This window comes from Camarhynchus parvulus, chromosome 28 (assembly GCF_901933205.1).
Source record: "Camarhynchus parvulus chromosome 28, STF_HiC, whole genome shotgun sequence".
NCBI lineage: Eukaryota > Metazoa > Chordata > Aves > Passeriformes > Thraupidae > Camarhynchus > Camarhynchus parvulus.
This window is the reverse complement of record NC_044598.1, coordinates 4876275-4889661: the sequence shown is the minus strand read 5'-3', so window position 1 is coordinate 4889661 and position 13387 is coordinate 4876275. Positions and strand designations below refer to the sequence as shown.

At 61.5% G+C, this 13387-nt stretch overlaps 1 protein-coding gene across 8 annotated transcripts in view; it reads left to right on the top strand.

Annotated features, from left to right (window-relative positions):
• The window catches only part of UNC13A (unc-13 homolog A), a 36937-nt gene extending 29833 nt beyond the window's left edge, over window positions 1-7104 (top strand). For 7 of the 8 annotated variants that reach the window (XM_030966788.1, XM_030966785.1, XM_030966787.1 and 4 more), the window contains 6 exons: window positions 1905-1961; window positions 2119-2199; window positions 2320-2467; window positions 4755-4847; window positions 4924-5083; window positions 5365-7104. In XM_030966788.1, the coding sequence (XP_030822648.1) occupies window positions 1905-1961; window positions 2119-2199; window positions 2320-2467; window positions 4755-4847; window positions 4924-5083; window positions 5365-5653 (828 nt within the window). In that variant the 3' untranslated portion in view covers window positions 5654-7104. Of the gene's footprint in view, window positions 1-818; window positions 849-1904; window positions 1962-2118; window positions 2200-2319; window positions 2468-4754; window positions 4848-4923; window positions 5084-5364 lie in introns of all 8 variants that reach the window. The other variant, XM_030966791.1, reaches the window with a different exon arrangement.
• Window positions 7105-13387: the final 6283 nt, after the last annotated feature.

Here is a 13387-nt window from a genome sequence, read left to right as displayed (position 1 = left end):
GTGTGCTGTGCTGTGTGCTGGGGACAGCCCCAGTTCTGTGTGTCCCTGGGGTAGGGAGTGGGGGCTCTGTGCTGTTCAGTCCCATGGGGCAGATGTGGGGTGTCACCCATCCCCATGGGGAGCACTGCCCCACAGCACTGCCCCACAGCCCTCAGCTGCCTGGTGGGACAGTGAGGGGGTGAGACCCCATGCATGGGAGACCCTCCACACACCCCCACCCCACTGTGGGGGGCTCAGGAAGAGGGGACCCCCCATGCTGGGCCTTTGGGGCTGCTGGGATCCCCCGGATCCCTGAGCCCAATCCCCCATCCTTGCTGAGCCCCAGCCCTGCTCCAAGGGCTTTCTCCAGCACATGGGCTCCTACCCTGCCTGGGGGCTCCTCACCACAGGGTGGGGCCCAGCAGCGACCCCAGCCTGCTCCCCAGATCCTGGTTCTTGGGAAGAGCCATGCCAGCATCCATCTGGGCAATGCCTGCGGCTCCCCCTCCTCTCCTGGGGGACACTGGATCCTGCCCAGTTTGCTGGGTGTACTGGGTGTGCTGGGTGAGCTGATTCCCTCTGGTCTCCCAGCCCCAAATGGGGTGGGGAGCAAACCTCAGAAGAGACCTGGCACGCTCATCTCAGCTTCAGCAGCACAGGCAGGGGCTGAGCCTTTGCAGCTGTGACCTGGTGCCCATCCAGTGGCACCAGCAGAGAGCTGGGAGAGCCAGAGGAGAGCACAGGGCCAGAGCCCTCCTGGCCAGGGGATGGGGGGGCCTGGAGCCATGGCTGAATGCTGCTGGGGCCACCAGTAACTGTCCCTTGCTGTTCTCTTCCAGAGCAGGGTGAAGCTGCCCAGTCACACTGAAGTAAGGACATGGCTCTTCTGCTCCCCACTCGGCACTGCTCTCTCCCCTTCCCTCCCCCTTGTCCCTTGTGCTCTGGGCTGGGGACTCCCAGCTCATACAGTGTCCTCTGTCCTTGTCGTGCTCTGTTTTGGGGACAGCAGTGTCCCCTGCTCCCAGCCTGTCCACTGACTGGGGGAGATGGGAACAGTGAGGGTGGAATTAATGGGACAGAACTGGGTGGGCACAAGGGGTTAATGGGGGCATACCAAATGTGGGCACGGAGGGGGCAGAGCCCTGCAGAAGGTACTGGTTAATGGGAGAGGTGCTGAGCTTCCTGTGCTGGGAGGGACTGGAACTACTGGTGCTGGGAGAGGGAAGGGAGTGAGGTCTCTGGGCCCCAGTTTGTCCATTGCATTTGCACACTGGAGGGGCTGAGGAGGAGAGCTTGTGCTCAGCCCAGTCAGAGGTGCCAGCCCAGGGCAGTGAGCGGGATCTGCCCATCCTGGGGGCTGCTGTGCCCCAAGGAATGGCCCCATGGCCACTGCCGGGGTGGGGGCACAGGTCAGGCAGAGATCTCCCAGCTGGGGGAAGGGGCTGGGAGCCTCCCTGGCACTGCTGGGGCTGGGCAGGGCTCCGTGTGGCCGGGGGCTGTTTGGTGGCTGTGGGGTCCAGGCCACGTCCCCCCGTGCCCGCTGTCCCTCGCTCCCGGGCGCGCTCTGCTCCCACCGTGCCCGAGCGGTCCCTGCTGTGCCAGGCCCTGCTGGGTGCAGGAGCCGGTGCTTGGAGCACAGGAAGCAGCATGGGACTCCTGGGCCGAGCTGCTTGTGCTGAGCAGAGCCACGGGTGGCACCAGGGTGGCCTCCTGCTCTGGGGTCCCCAAGCCTGCAGCCTCACACTGTGCTGAGAACCTGGGGCTGCCAGCCTGGTACCTGTGTCACCTTCCTGGCTGCTGTCCCCTGGAGCCTGGAGGAACCCCTGGATCTGCAGGAAGCTTCTGGCATGATGTGCCCAGCCTGGCCATGCCATCCCCAGCCCGGCTGCTCACCGGGGCTGTCGCTGTTTCTTTGCTCTCTGCAGGGCACACAGATGATTTTCAACGCGGCCAAGGAGCTGGGGCAGCTTTCCAAGCTGAAGGTGAGGGCTGGGGGGCTGGGGTGTTCTCTGTTGCAGGGTGAGTGCCAGTGCCACTGCTGCCAGGACCCCACCACTGCCCCCTTGCTGGCTGGGCTGGGCTGGGCTGGGGGCAGCGGGGTCCCGGTGCTGTGCTGAGAGCAGGATCTGTGTCCCCCAGGACCACATGGTGCGTGAGGAAGCCAAGAGCCTGACCCCGAAGCAGTGTGCTGTGGTGGAGCTGGCGCTGGACACCATCAAGGTGAGGGCACTCTGGGGCATTTGGGGTGCCCACGAGGCTCTGACCCTGAGGCCCAGCACGGGGAGAACCAGGGGGACCCTCACAGAACTGCTGAGCATCCTGAGGCCTTTCCCCCTCCAGCAATACTTCCATGCTGGCGGCGTGGGGCTGAAGAAAACGTTCCTGGAGAAGAGCCCTGACCTGCAGTCGCTGCGCTACGCCCTGTCCCTCTACACGCAGGCCACAGATCTGCTCATCAAAACCTTCGTGCAGACCCAGTCGTCACAGGGTAGGACACGCTGCCCTCGTCCTCCCCAGGCTGCCCCGTGGCCAGCAGCCACCTTGGCTCTGTCCCAGTGGGCTGGGGGTCCCAGCCAGGCTCACAGTGGGGAAGAGAAGGGTGGGGCAGGAAGGGGCTTTTTCCTCCCGTGCCTTGCAGGTGAAGAGGGGCCGTGATGCCCAGCAGCAGCAGCCTGGCACTCCCCAGTCCCCTACCAGCAAGAGCAGTGGGTCCCCAGTGCCAGGGCATTGCTGGACTAGCATGGAAATGGGGCCTGTGGGCGGGGGGAAGGTCACCCTCTGGCCAGGTGTCACAGTGTTTGTCCCCTCTGGATGGCCCCAGGCACCCAGCACTGACAGGGTCCATGGGATCTGGATGCTGTGCCAGGGCCTGTCCTGGGCGTGCTGGGTGCCCAAGCCCCTGAGCTGGGCTCTGGTGTGCTGGGGTGCAGTGCAGGATGCTGGGCACTTCCAGGGCAGGATCAGCCCTCAGCTCTAAATGCTGCCCTTGATTCTGTCCCTTGGCTGCTGGAGGAGGGCCCTGAGCTGCTCAGTGGTGGTCACAGGCCATCCTAGGGTGCCCCAGCCAGGCTTGTCTGCGTCCTGGGGAGTGGGACGTGCGTTTGCTGTCCGTGAGTCTCCTTCAAGGGACGTCTGTCCTGTCTGTGCCTCCTGTGCCAGCCATGTCGGGGGCGTGGGGTTGGGTCTGGTGGGTGCCAGCACCCCTGGGTGTACCCTGTCCCCAGGAGCCACACTCGGAGCTGGGGGTGCCTGGCACTCCTGTGTCGCTGCAGTGTTGTCCGGGTGCTTGGCCGTCAGTCTGTCTGCGAGATCTGATCTCTCTTTCTCTTTGTTTCCCCCCCTCCCTCACTGTTCCTGTTCCCCACACATGTCATCTCCTTCCTCCTCTCTTCCTCATCTCCTCTCCTTCACCTCTTCCCTCCTCCCTTCTTTTTCATCTCCTCCCTCTTCTCTTCGTTGTTATCTCCTTCCTCCCTCATCTCCTTCCTCCTCTCTTTGTGTACTCTGTGCCGTGTCTCTGTCTCTTTCTCTCTCCTTCCCACTAGTTCATGGTGGGAAAGGGATTAGGTTTACCCTTAGTGAAGAGGTTTATCCTGAGAAGGGTACGTGTGCTACGCCCGCCCCTGCACCTGCCTGCCGCCGGCCTGGGCTAGTAACAGTCCCAGCCTGGGGCTGGGCTGGCCTGGGGACCCCAGAATGGGCAAACTGCCCCTCCCAGGGCTGCTTTGGGGGGACTGTGGAGGAGCTGTGCTCAGCCATATTGAGCACCCCAGAGCGGGTCGGGGGCTGTCCCTGTGGGAATGGGGGTGTCTGCCCACACGCTCTGGGCACCCTACATTGTCCCCAGCACTGCACCCACCGTGACCTCCCCCTGGGACATGTGGCCGTGCCACGTCCTGTGCCCTTCGTGCCCACCCTGCTGCCCTAAGGACCATTACTAGCCCTGCTCCGGCGCGCTCTGCCTGTCCTGGGGCGCAGGAATGAGCCCCCGCGGGCCCTGCTTGGCCTCCATCACACCCTGCTGGGGCCGGGGCTGTACCCCTGCTTGGCCTTCCATGCCCAGCCCCTCCCCAGCCACCATGGCCTCCATCCCGGCTCAGCATGCAGGGGCGGGGCCGGGGATGGAGGGGAATGCGCCATCGCCAGCCCCGGCACCCTCAGTGACATGGGGACATGTCCTCCTCCCTCTGCTCTTCCCACCCCCAGAGCTGCCCACGGAGCCCTGTTGGATCTCCCATCAGGCCCACAGAGCCTGTCCCCCTGCCTTGCACCCCTCCTTCGCCCACGGGTGCATGCACAGCTCTGGGGTGGTGTGGGGGGGGCTCACCTGTTGGTCCCCAGGCTCGGGGACCCCTGGGCTTGGTGTGGTCCCTGGGATGGAGGGGTACGAGGGGGTGGGTCAGCCTTGAGTCACTGCTAGGGCTGTGGCTGCCCTGGCTGGGTCCCTCCTGCCCATGGCACTGTCATCCCTCTGTGGCCAGAGCACGGGGAGCCACTGTCCTGTGCCCCAGCCTGGACAGGCCCCCAGCCCTGCCTGAGCAAGGGGGGGTTCACAGGGGTGGGATGGCAGCGTGCTGCTGGGGGTGTCCTGCCATGCCCATCACAGCTGCTGCACCCACACTGCTGTGCCCACAACCCCTTGGGACACCCCTAATGCCCACCCCTTTCCACCCCACGGTGGGTGAGCTGCCTTCTCAGAGGGGTCAGTGTTGGGCAGGGCATGTCAGGAGCATTGGGAAAACAGCACTTCCATCTCGTCCCTCTGTCTGTCCCAGGCTCTGGCGTGGATGACCCCGTTGGGGAGGTGTCCATCCACGTGGAGCTCCTGACCCACCCCAGCAGTGGCGAGCACAAAGTCACCGTCAAAGGTGGGTCCTGCTGGCCAGGTGCCGGGGTCTGGCAGGTGACAGTGCCCCCTGAGCCTCACCTGTCCCCTCCTTGCAGTGGTGGCTGCCAATGACCTCAAGTGGCAGACCTCAGGCATCTTCCGGCCCTTCATCGAGGTCAACATCATCGGGCCCCACCTCAGTGACAAGAAGAGGAAATTTGCCACCAAATCCAAGAACAACAGCTGGGCCCCCAAGTACAACGAGAGCTTCCAGTTGTGAGTGGCACCACGGGCTGGGGATGTGGGGACAGGCTGGGGGAAGTGACCCCAGCACCTGGGGACCTCCTGGGGTCTGCCAGGGGGTTTGTTCATCCCCGATGGGCTGCTTTAGGCATTTTCTCATAGGTAAAAGCAGGGAGAGGGGAGCAGGAGTAAAAAGGAAAATGCTTTTCTAGGGGTAGGGGTGGGGACAGCAGCCACGTCGGGGCTGTAGATGGCCAGGCTAGGCGTGGAGTGTGACCCCATCCGCCAACACTGCCCGTCCCTTGCCCCCTCAGCACGCTGGGCACAGAGACGGGCCCCGAGTGCTACGAGCTGCAGGTGTGTGTGAAGGATTACTGCTTCGCCCGGGAGGACCGCACCGTGGGCATCGCCGTGCTGCAGCTGCGGGACATCCTGCAGCGCCCCGGCTGCGCCTGCTGGCTGCCCCTGGGCCGCCGCATCCACATGGACGACACCGGGCTCACCGTGCTCCGCATCCTCTCGCAGCGCAACAACGACGAGGTGGCCAAGGAGTTCGTCAAGCTCAAGTCGGACACGCGCTCGGCCGAGGAGGGCAGCAGTTAAAGTCCTTTGTCCCCCCAGCCCTCGCCCCCCGCTCCCGGCCCCTGACAGGATCCTCCCGCCGTGTATAAGCCATAGGAGTGGCCACAGCGGTGGCACTGGGGAGGGGGTGCTGTGGCTGCAGAGACAGAGCCTCCCCTCCTGACAGCGAGCACAGCCGGCTCTGGCACAGCCCGCAGGAAGGCGCTGCTGTGGGGGGCTGCAGGGAGGGGCTGGAGCCCAGCCTGGCTCAGGGGAGCGCTCTGCCCTTCCCCAGCCTGCCTGAGGTGGAGGAGCCCCAGTGGCTCACTCTGAACCTCCAGTGTCCCACCCAGCCCCAGCCCTCACCGAGTGACACAAGGAAAGGGCTGTGGGGTGTGTGTGTGTCTTGTGCCATATGTGGGTGTTGGTGAGTGGCTGGCACAGCGTGATGGCCCCTTGTCCCCATCCCCGAGTGTGCTGGTGTGTCCTGAGGGCAGGGCAGCTGCCAGCCCTGAGCACATCCGTGTACATATGTAAATACCTGTACATACAGGGCAGCTGGACAGGCTGTGTCCTGCCCCTGGAAGGGCTATTGGGGCTGTTGGCTTGGTGGGTGCAGCCCCCACGGGCCCTGCACAGGGTCCCCTCCCTGGCTGGCAGCAGCATCACCAGGGTCGGGAGCAGCAGGGAGCAGCCCCCGGCCCATATCCTGTCTTCCCTGCCTTGCTGCCACCGTGGGCTCCCCCAGTGCCCCCCACAAGGTGCCAGGGCCTGGGGAGGCAGGGGCTGAGGGGCCTGAGCAGAGGGACTCGTTCCTCTTTGCTCTGGCCATGGGGACCAGCATTCCTGAGCAGTGCGGCCCACGGGATCTCCTTGGCGCAAGCAAAACCCTTCCCACCCCAGCCCAGAGGAGCCCCCCCTCCAGCCCCCCAGTAAGCACCAGTTCTGTGCCCCCAGTTCCCCAGTGAGCACCATTTCTGTGTGCTGTGGTGTGCATGTCTCGTGCGAGTGCCTGGGAGGCCTGGGTGTGTGGTGTTGGGGTGGCCGCCCCAGCTGAGTCTGGGGCACACAGAGGCCTCATGACCCCACAAATCAGTACATCTCTCTCAGCCCTCTCCCATCCCAAAACAGGGTACCCCAAATGCTCCTTTGTCTCGAGGGTTTGCCGGGACCAGAGGGTTTCACGTTGCTCTCTCGTTTCTGTTCAATGTTTACACCCTTTTCTAGCGGCTGCTCCTGCACGGCCGGGCCGGGGCTCGGCCCCGCAGCCCCTCCGTGGTGCCCTGGCCCTGAGCCCCCTCCCCAGAGCGTCCTGTTCGGCATGTGATTGAACTGACCAATCCTGCTCCTGTAGCACAGTGTCACCGATGCCTGTGTGTCTGTCCCGCCCTCCGCGGCGGCTCCCATGGATGCATGACAGTGAGATGTTTTGCACTATTTTGAATTTTTTGGGCTCTGTAAAAATATTTTATTATAACTGACATTAAAAAGCACACCCTTCACTGTGGCTCCTGTGGGGAGTTGGGAGGGGATGGGCACCTGGGGCCATTCCCACCTCAGTGCAGCACTTCCACCTTTAAAGGGAAAACCAGGGATATCCAACCTGAAGGTTAACCTGCTCCAAGGTTAACCATCTCCAAGGATAACCAGCTCCAAGGTTAACCAGCTCCAAGGTTAACCAGCTCCAAGGATAACCAGCTCCAAGGTTAAACAGTTCCAAGGATATCCAGCTCCAAGGACCAATAGCCCAGGGGTGATCCCCATTGCCACTCAGCCTCCCCGAGGGCACCTTTGCAAAACCAAGGATAGGTGTTAAATGCCATTGCAGGAGCACAGAATGCTGGAATATCCTGAGCTGGCAGGGACCCTCAAGGATCATCAGCTCAGCCCCTGTCCCTGCACAGCCACCCCAACACCCCCACCCTGAGCAGCCCTGGGAGCTCCTGGAGCTCTGGCAGCCTTGGCACCATTCCCTGGGGAGCCTGGGCAGTGCCCAGCAGCCTCGGGGGGCAGAACCTTGCCCTGAGCTCCATGCCAAGGCCTGGCCCAGCTCCAGCCCTTGCTGGGCTCCTGTCCCTGTCCCAGAGCAGAGCTCAGCCCCTGCCCCTGTGCCTGCCCTGGGGAGGAGCTGCAGAGCAGGGACAGATGAGTCCTGGCAGGTTGCACAATGCTGATAATTCCCAGGCATGGGAGTGTTCAGGGACAGCCAGCACAGCCTCACGGAGGGCAAAGCCATCCCTGGCTGGTCTCATGGCTTTCCCTGATGGGGTGAGTCCATCAGCAGATAAAGGGTGATGGCACCTGCACAGACTTCTGTGAGGCTTTTGACACAGTCCATCAAAACACTTTCCCCAGTAAATTGGATTGATGTGGATTTGGTGCATGCAGGGCCCTGATGACCTGCAGAGAGAGCTGGGGCTGTTCCTGGGCTCTGGCAGAGTCCTGCTTCACCCTTGAGAACTGTGGGGCAGCCACCAGGCTTTGCTGGAATCATGGAATGGCTTAGGCTGAAAAGGACTTTAAAGCTCAAATCCAACCCCATCTTTGTTCTTGGGCTCTTGTCTTTTTTCCAGTGATCATTGATGGATACACCATTTCTTGAGGTTTTCTAGATTAATTACCTTTAATCATCACAGTTTCACATGGGGCTCCTGTGCCTGGGTGAAAAGAGAGCAGAGGTTCCCTGGGAGCCAGGGTAACACAGGCTGTGCCCCTGCAGCCCAGGGAGGTGCAGGAGGAGCAGAGATGGAGCTGCAGCCCCTGCAGGAGCCTGGGCAGGGCAGGGGATGGGCCCTGAGGGAGCTCTGAGCTGTGCTGGGGCTGGAGCAGCTCCTGCAGAACCTCAGGGATCCGTCCATGGCGGAGGCTCCTGGAGGGCTGGGCCATGGCAGGAACCCCAGGCTAGAGCAGGGGAAGAGGAAGAGGAGGAGGAGGAGGAAGGAGCAGCAGAGACAAGGGGTGATGGACTGAGCACAACCCCCATTGCCCATCCCCCTGCACAGCTGTGGGGGAGGAGGTGGAGAATCTGGGATGGAAGTTAAGCCTGCAGAAAAGGGAGAGCTGGGGGAAGATGTTTTATGATTTATTTCCCATGATCCTCGGAGGAGTTGATTAACAGCAATTTAAGCAGTGTAATAATTTATGCAGCAGCTGCCCACTGCAAGCAGGACAATAAATACAGCCCGTGAGGGAGCTGCCCTCAAACCCTGTTCAGGAAGCTCTGAGTGAGGCCTCTTGGTCTGTGAGCTCTGGGGTGCAATGCTGGAAAACCCAAACCCACCCCAAGGGGGAAAATGGAATCCCTCTGAGCCAGCAGGACCTGGTGTAAGCAAACTCCTTTAAGATGGAGAAGAGAAGGCCCCAGGGAGAGCTCAGAGCCCCTCTCAGTGCCTAAGGGGGCTCCAGGAGAGCTGGGGAGGCACTTTGGGCCTGCAGGGACAGCACAAGGGGAAATGGCTTCTCAGGGGGCAGGGTTGGTGTTACTGGTCCATCTTCCCACCATCAAATCTCACCTCAGTCACAGAGTGGGCAAGAGTTGGGTTCTTGAATTTAAATTCAAGTCCCTCTGAGGGACTTGAGGGACTCTCATGACCCTTCATCCTACCACCTTCATGCACCTCTCAGCCCTGAGGCTCCCAAAGCCATGATAACTCAAGACCAGGACACAGCATTTTCACGGGATTCGTTCATCTGCTCCTGAAATAAATCCTGTTTATGAGGAAAGGGGAGGTTGGCTTCAGGAGATGCTGCAATTCCTCAGAGGAATGCCTTGAGAGGGGGTGCTGTGGGACAGTGTCTAACTGGAGCTGCACAGGTGGTTCAGGGAGGAGTGGACAATTCTTTACTCCTGCTCAAGAGAAGCCCAGCTGTGAATAACTGCAGCAACCCTTTCTAGAAATGCTCCTGTTGCAGGGGTGACTTTACTCCTGCCAGCACTCCTGACCCTGACAGGCTGAGGAGTTAAAGTCTGATGTCATCAGCTAAGCCAGGTCATTCAAATAAATCCAGGAAATCTGTCCCCAGCCTGCTGACCACCCCTTCTCTGGGGGCTAAAGAGCTCCTCACACCTCCCTCCCTCCTTGAACTCCCTCCCAGCACCCTGTGAACAGCCTCAAGGCCACAGTTACATGCAAAGACTTCTTTTCGCTTCAAGGGATTTAAAGGTGGCCAAACAACCCAGTGAAAGCTCAAAAGGTGCTGAACCCCCATCCTGACAGCCTTCCCAAGCTCCTGAGGGGTCAGACACCTGGAAATGGGGCAGTGGCAGCAGCCCAGGGGCAGCCCAGGCTCGGGGGCAGCCAGGGAGGGCCAGGCTGGGGGGCTCAGGGTGTGGAACCCCCCAGGGGCAGTGGGAGGTGGTGAGGGGCAGCTCACAGGGAGGGTGAGGCTGGTGTGCCCCAGGGGCTGCTCAGGTCCCTCCCCACCGGGTCCTGCAGCCTTTGAGGGGACAATGGTGGGATGGGGACAGTGGTGGGATGGGGACAGTGGTGGGATGGGGACAATGGTGGGATGGGGACAATGGTGGGATGGGGACAGTGGTGAGATGGGGACAATGGTGGGATGGGGACAATGGTGGGATGGGGACAATGGTGAGATGGGGACAGTGGTGAGATGGGGACAATGGTGGGATGGGGACAATGGTGGGATGGGGACAATGGTGGGATGGGCACTGCCCCAGGGTGGATGGAGCAGCCCCTCCTCACTCCCTGCTGAGGAGATGAGCTGTGCTACTCCAGCCCCAAGGCCGGGGTGTGCCCGGGGGTCTTCATCTGGAGCAGAGGGTGGGGACAGGGCCAGGCACAGGCTGGGCACACCCTGCCCTGTCTGGGTACAGCCCCAGCCCAGAAGGGGCTGCCTGGAGTTCCCTGCCAGGCCCTGTGGAAGAACCTCAGAACGCACAGGTTCTCCTGGTCCTGCTCCAGGTGGGGATATTGCTGCACCAGGCTCCTGCAGCAGCCTCTGTCTGTGCTGCTGGTGCAGCTCTGTGGGGACAGACAGCACGCGTGGGGACAGACAGCACACGTGGGGACAGACAGCACGCGTGGGGACAGACAGCACACATGGGGACAGACACAGCTCTGTGGGGACAGACAGCACGCGTGGGGACAGATACAGCTCTGTGGGGACAGACAGCACACATTGGGACAGACAGCACACGTGGGGACAGACAGCACACGTGGGGACAGCCACGCCATGACCCCTCGGGAGGGGCTGTGCAGACACACCCAGCCTGCAGGACCTGCCCTTACCTGGGGGAATGAGGGGGTCAGAGCCCCCTTTCACCTTCCAGGGCCTGCTCCAAGGTGTGCTGGATCAGGGCTCTCCTTCCCCAGCTGCTCCCATTTCAGGAGGGAGGCTCAGCCTGAGCGCTGCCCAGGGAGCTCCCCCAGGGACCTCCAGTGTGCCCAGGAGAGCCCTGTGGGCCCCAGAGGAGCAGGAGCATCCCCCAACAGCCCTGCCCAAGCTCCTGGACCTCCTGGCCCAGGCAGCTGTGCCTGTCCAGCTGTGCCAGCTGTGCCAGCTGCTGGGCCTGGGCATCACGGGCCGTATCCTCCTGCAGCTGCTGCATCTCCTCCCACAGCCCCTGCAGCTCCTCGGCCCCAGGAGCTGCTCCTGCAGCTGCTGCTCCTCCTGGGCCTGAGGAGAGGGGCAGAGCTGGGGCTGTTTGGTTTTGCCTCTTTTTCCTTTTCTGTGTTATCTGTATTTGTCCCACAAATATCTGTAACTCTGTAGCCTATTGCATCTCTGACTCCTTTTCCCAGTACTTTTCCATGGCCTTTCCCTGAGCAGAAAGACAAAACAAATTCCAGAGTTCTGAGCCCCCCTGTGCTATCTTGGTCCTTCCTGGGAACCAAGGCCGGGAGCAGCTCTCTGAGATACATTTCATGGACAAAGCACAGCTGGCACCAAGGCAAGGGGCTGCAGAGGAGGGGTCTGACCTGGGGGGAAATGGAATCACCACTTGTCCTCCTAATTGGTGCTTTTTATCAATTATGCTAATTCCCTAAACCCTATAAATATGTACTCATCCCTGTGGGGTTGGGCTTTTGTGGACAACTTTCCCTGACTGCCTCTGAAGGCCTTTATGATGGAATAAAGAAAACAAAGATCTGCTCTTACGTTACCTCCTTACTAAAATGATCTCAAGTTTCATTTCCAGGTTGGGAAAAAGGCAACAGAGCATCAGGCAGGGCTGGGAACAGGGGCAGGGACACATCCCCATGTGTCACATCACTGAGAGCCCCATGGACTCAGAGCCTGCCCCTCTGTCATGAGAGCCCATTTCCCACCATCTCTTTGGAGCTCGGAGCCTTGGGATCCCCCTCACAGAGCTCAGGCCTGGGAGAGCAGCTCCCCCTGACCTGCCAGCCCCAGTGGCTCTAAAGCCATGGCAAAGGGTCCCTTCCCACCCCCAGGCTGATCCCCACTGCAGGATCACCCTGCCCTGTTCCCTCCAAGCTCCAGACAGGATCACAGCACCCCCTCATCCCCCAGAGACACCCCCAGAACTGGAGCAGTGACAGAGCAGAGAAACCCAGATGGTGACAAGGGACACTGCCAGCACAGCAGAGTGGAATGTGTCACACCAGGACTGTCCCTGGCACCCAGGGACACCCAGGGACACACAGGGACACACAGGGACACCCAGGAACTGTCCCTGGCACACAGGCACACAGGGACACACCAGAACTGTCCCTGGCACACAGGCACACAGGGACACACCAGAACTGTCCCTGTCCCTGGCACTGCTGCAGGGCTGCACCCAGGAGGGTGCCCCAGCCATCCCCAGGCCCCAGAGGAGCACAGAGGTCCAGGAGCACAGGCACAGCTTCTCCTGGGGACCCACATCAGGCCACCAGCTCCAGGGTACCGGGCCAGAGGTGCCCAGCACAAATCCCCTGCAGCTGCATCACCTCCATCTCCGTGCCCTGGTGCAGTGCTGGACCACGAGAGGGGCCTGGACCACCCCGGGCCTGTGCTGCCACACCTGGCACCCCCAGAGACACCACGGGCACCCCCAGAGGGCACCAGGCACCCCCAGCCCTGCTGGGCTCCCACCTCTGGGATGGCCCTGGGCAAAGCTGGCATGGTGACAATGGCCTGGCACATGGGCAGGGACAGGACCATCCCCAGGGTCTTCTGCAGCACCACAGCAGCCCTGGGCCTCTGCAGCATCCTCAGAAAACTGCAGGGAGCAGGGCAGGGAACAGGACAGGGAGGTGGGCAGAGAGCACGGAACCAAGAGTAGGAACAGGGAGCTGGGCAGGAGGTGGCAGAGCCTGGAGGGGGCACAGAGCTGAGCAAGGGGTGGCAGAGCCCAGGGAAGGGACAGCAAGGGCTGAAAGAAAGGGCAGAGAGCAGGGCAAAGGGTGTCCCTGGGCAGAGGGAGGACAAAGCCCTGGGCACAGCCTGCTCCCCACCCCACAGGGCCACCCGTGCCCAGAGCTGGTGGCACTGCCATCTGTCCCCAGCCCTGTCCCTGCTCCCCTGCAGCCGGGTGCTCATCCAGCACAGCCACCTGGTGTCTGCCTTGGAAAACACAGGGGTGTGCTAAGGAAGGCAGAGCCTCTCTTGGAATAGAGAATGCAAACCCTCCCTCTCCAAATTTATATATATTTGAAATTAAGGGGCTCTCAGGCAAAGATATGGGAGCAGGAATAACAGTTCTTAACTGGGAAAACTGAAAATACAAATGCAATAGTACAAAAAAGAAAACAAACCACTGCCAGAATCAGAACAGACCCTGCCCCCCTGTGTGTCAGGGGGTGGCACAGC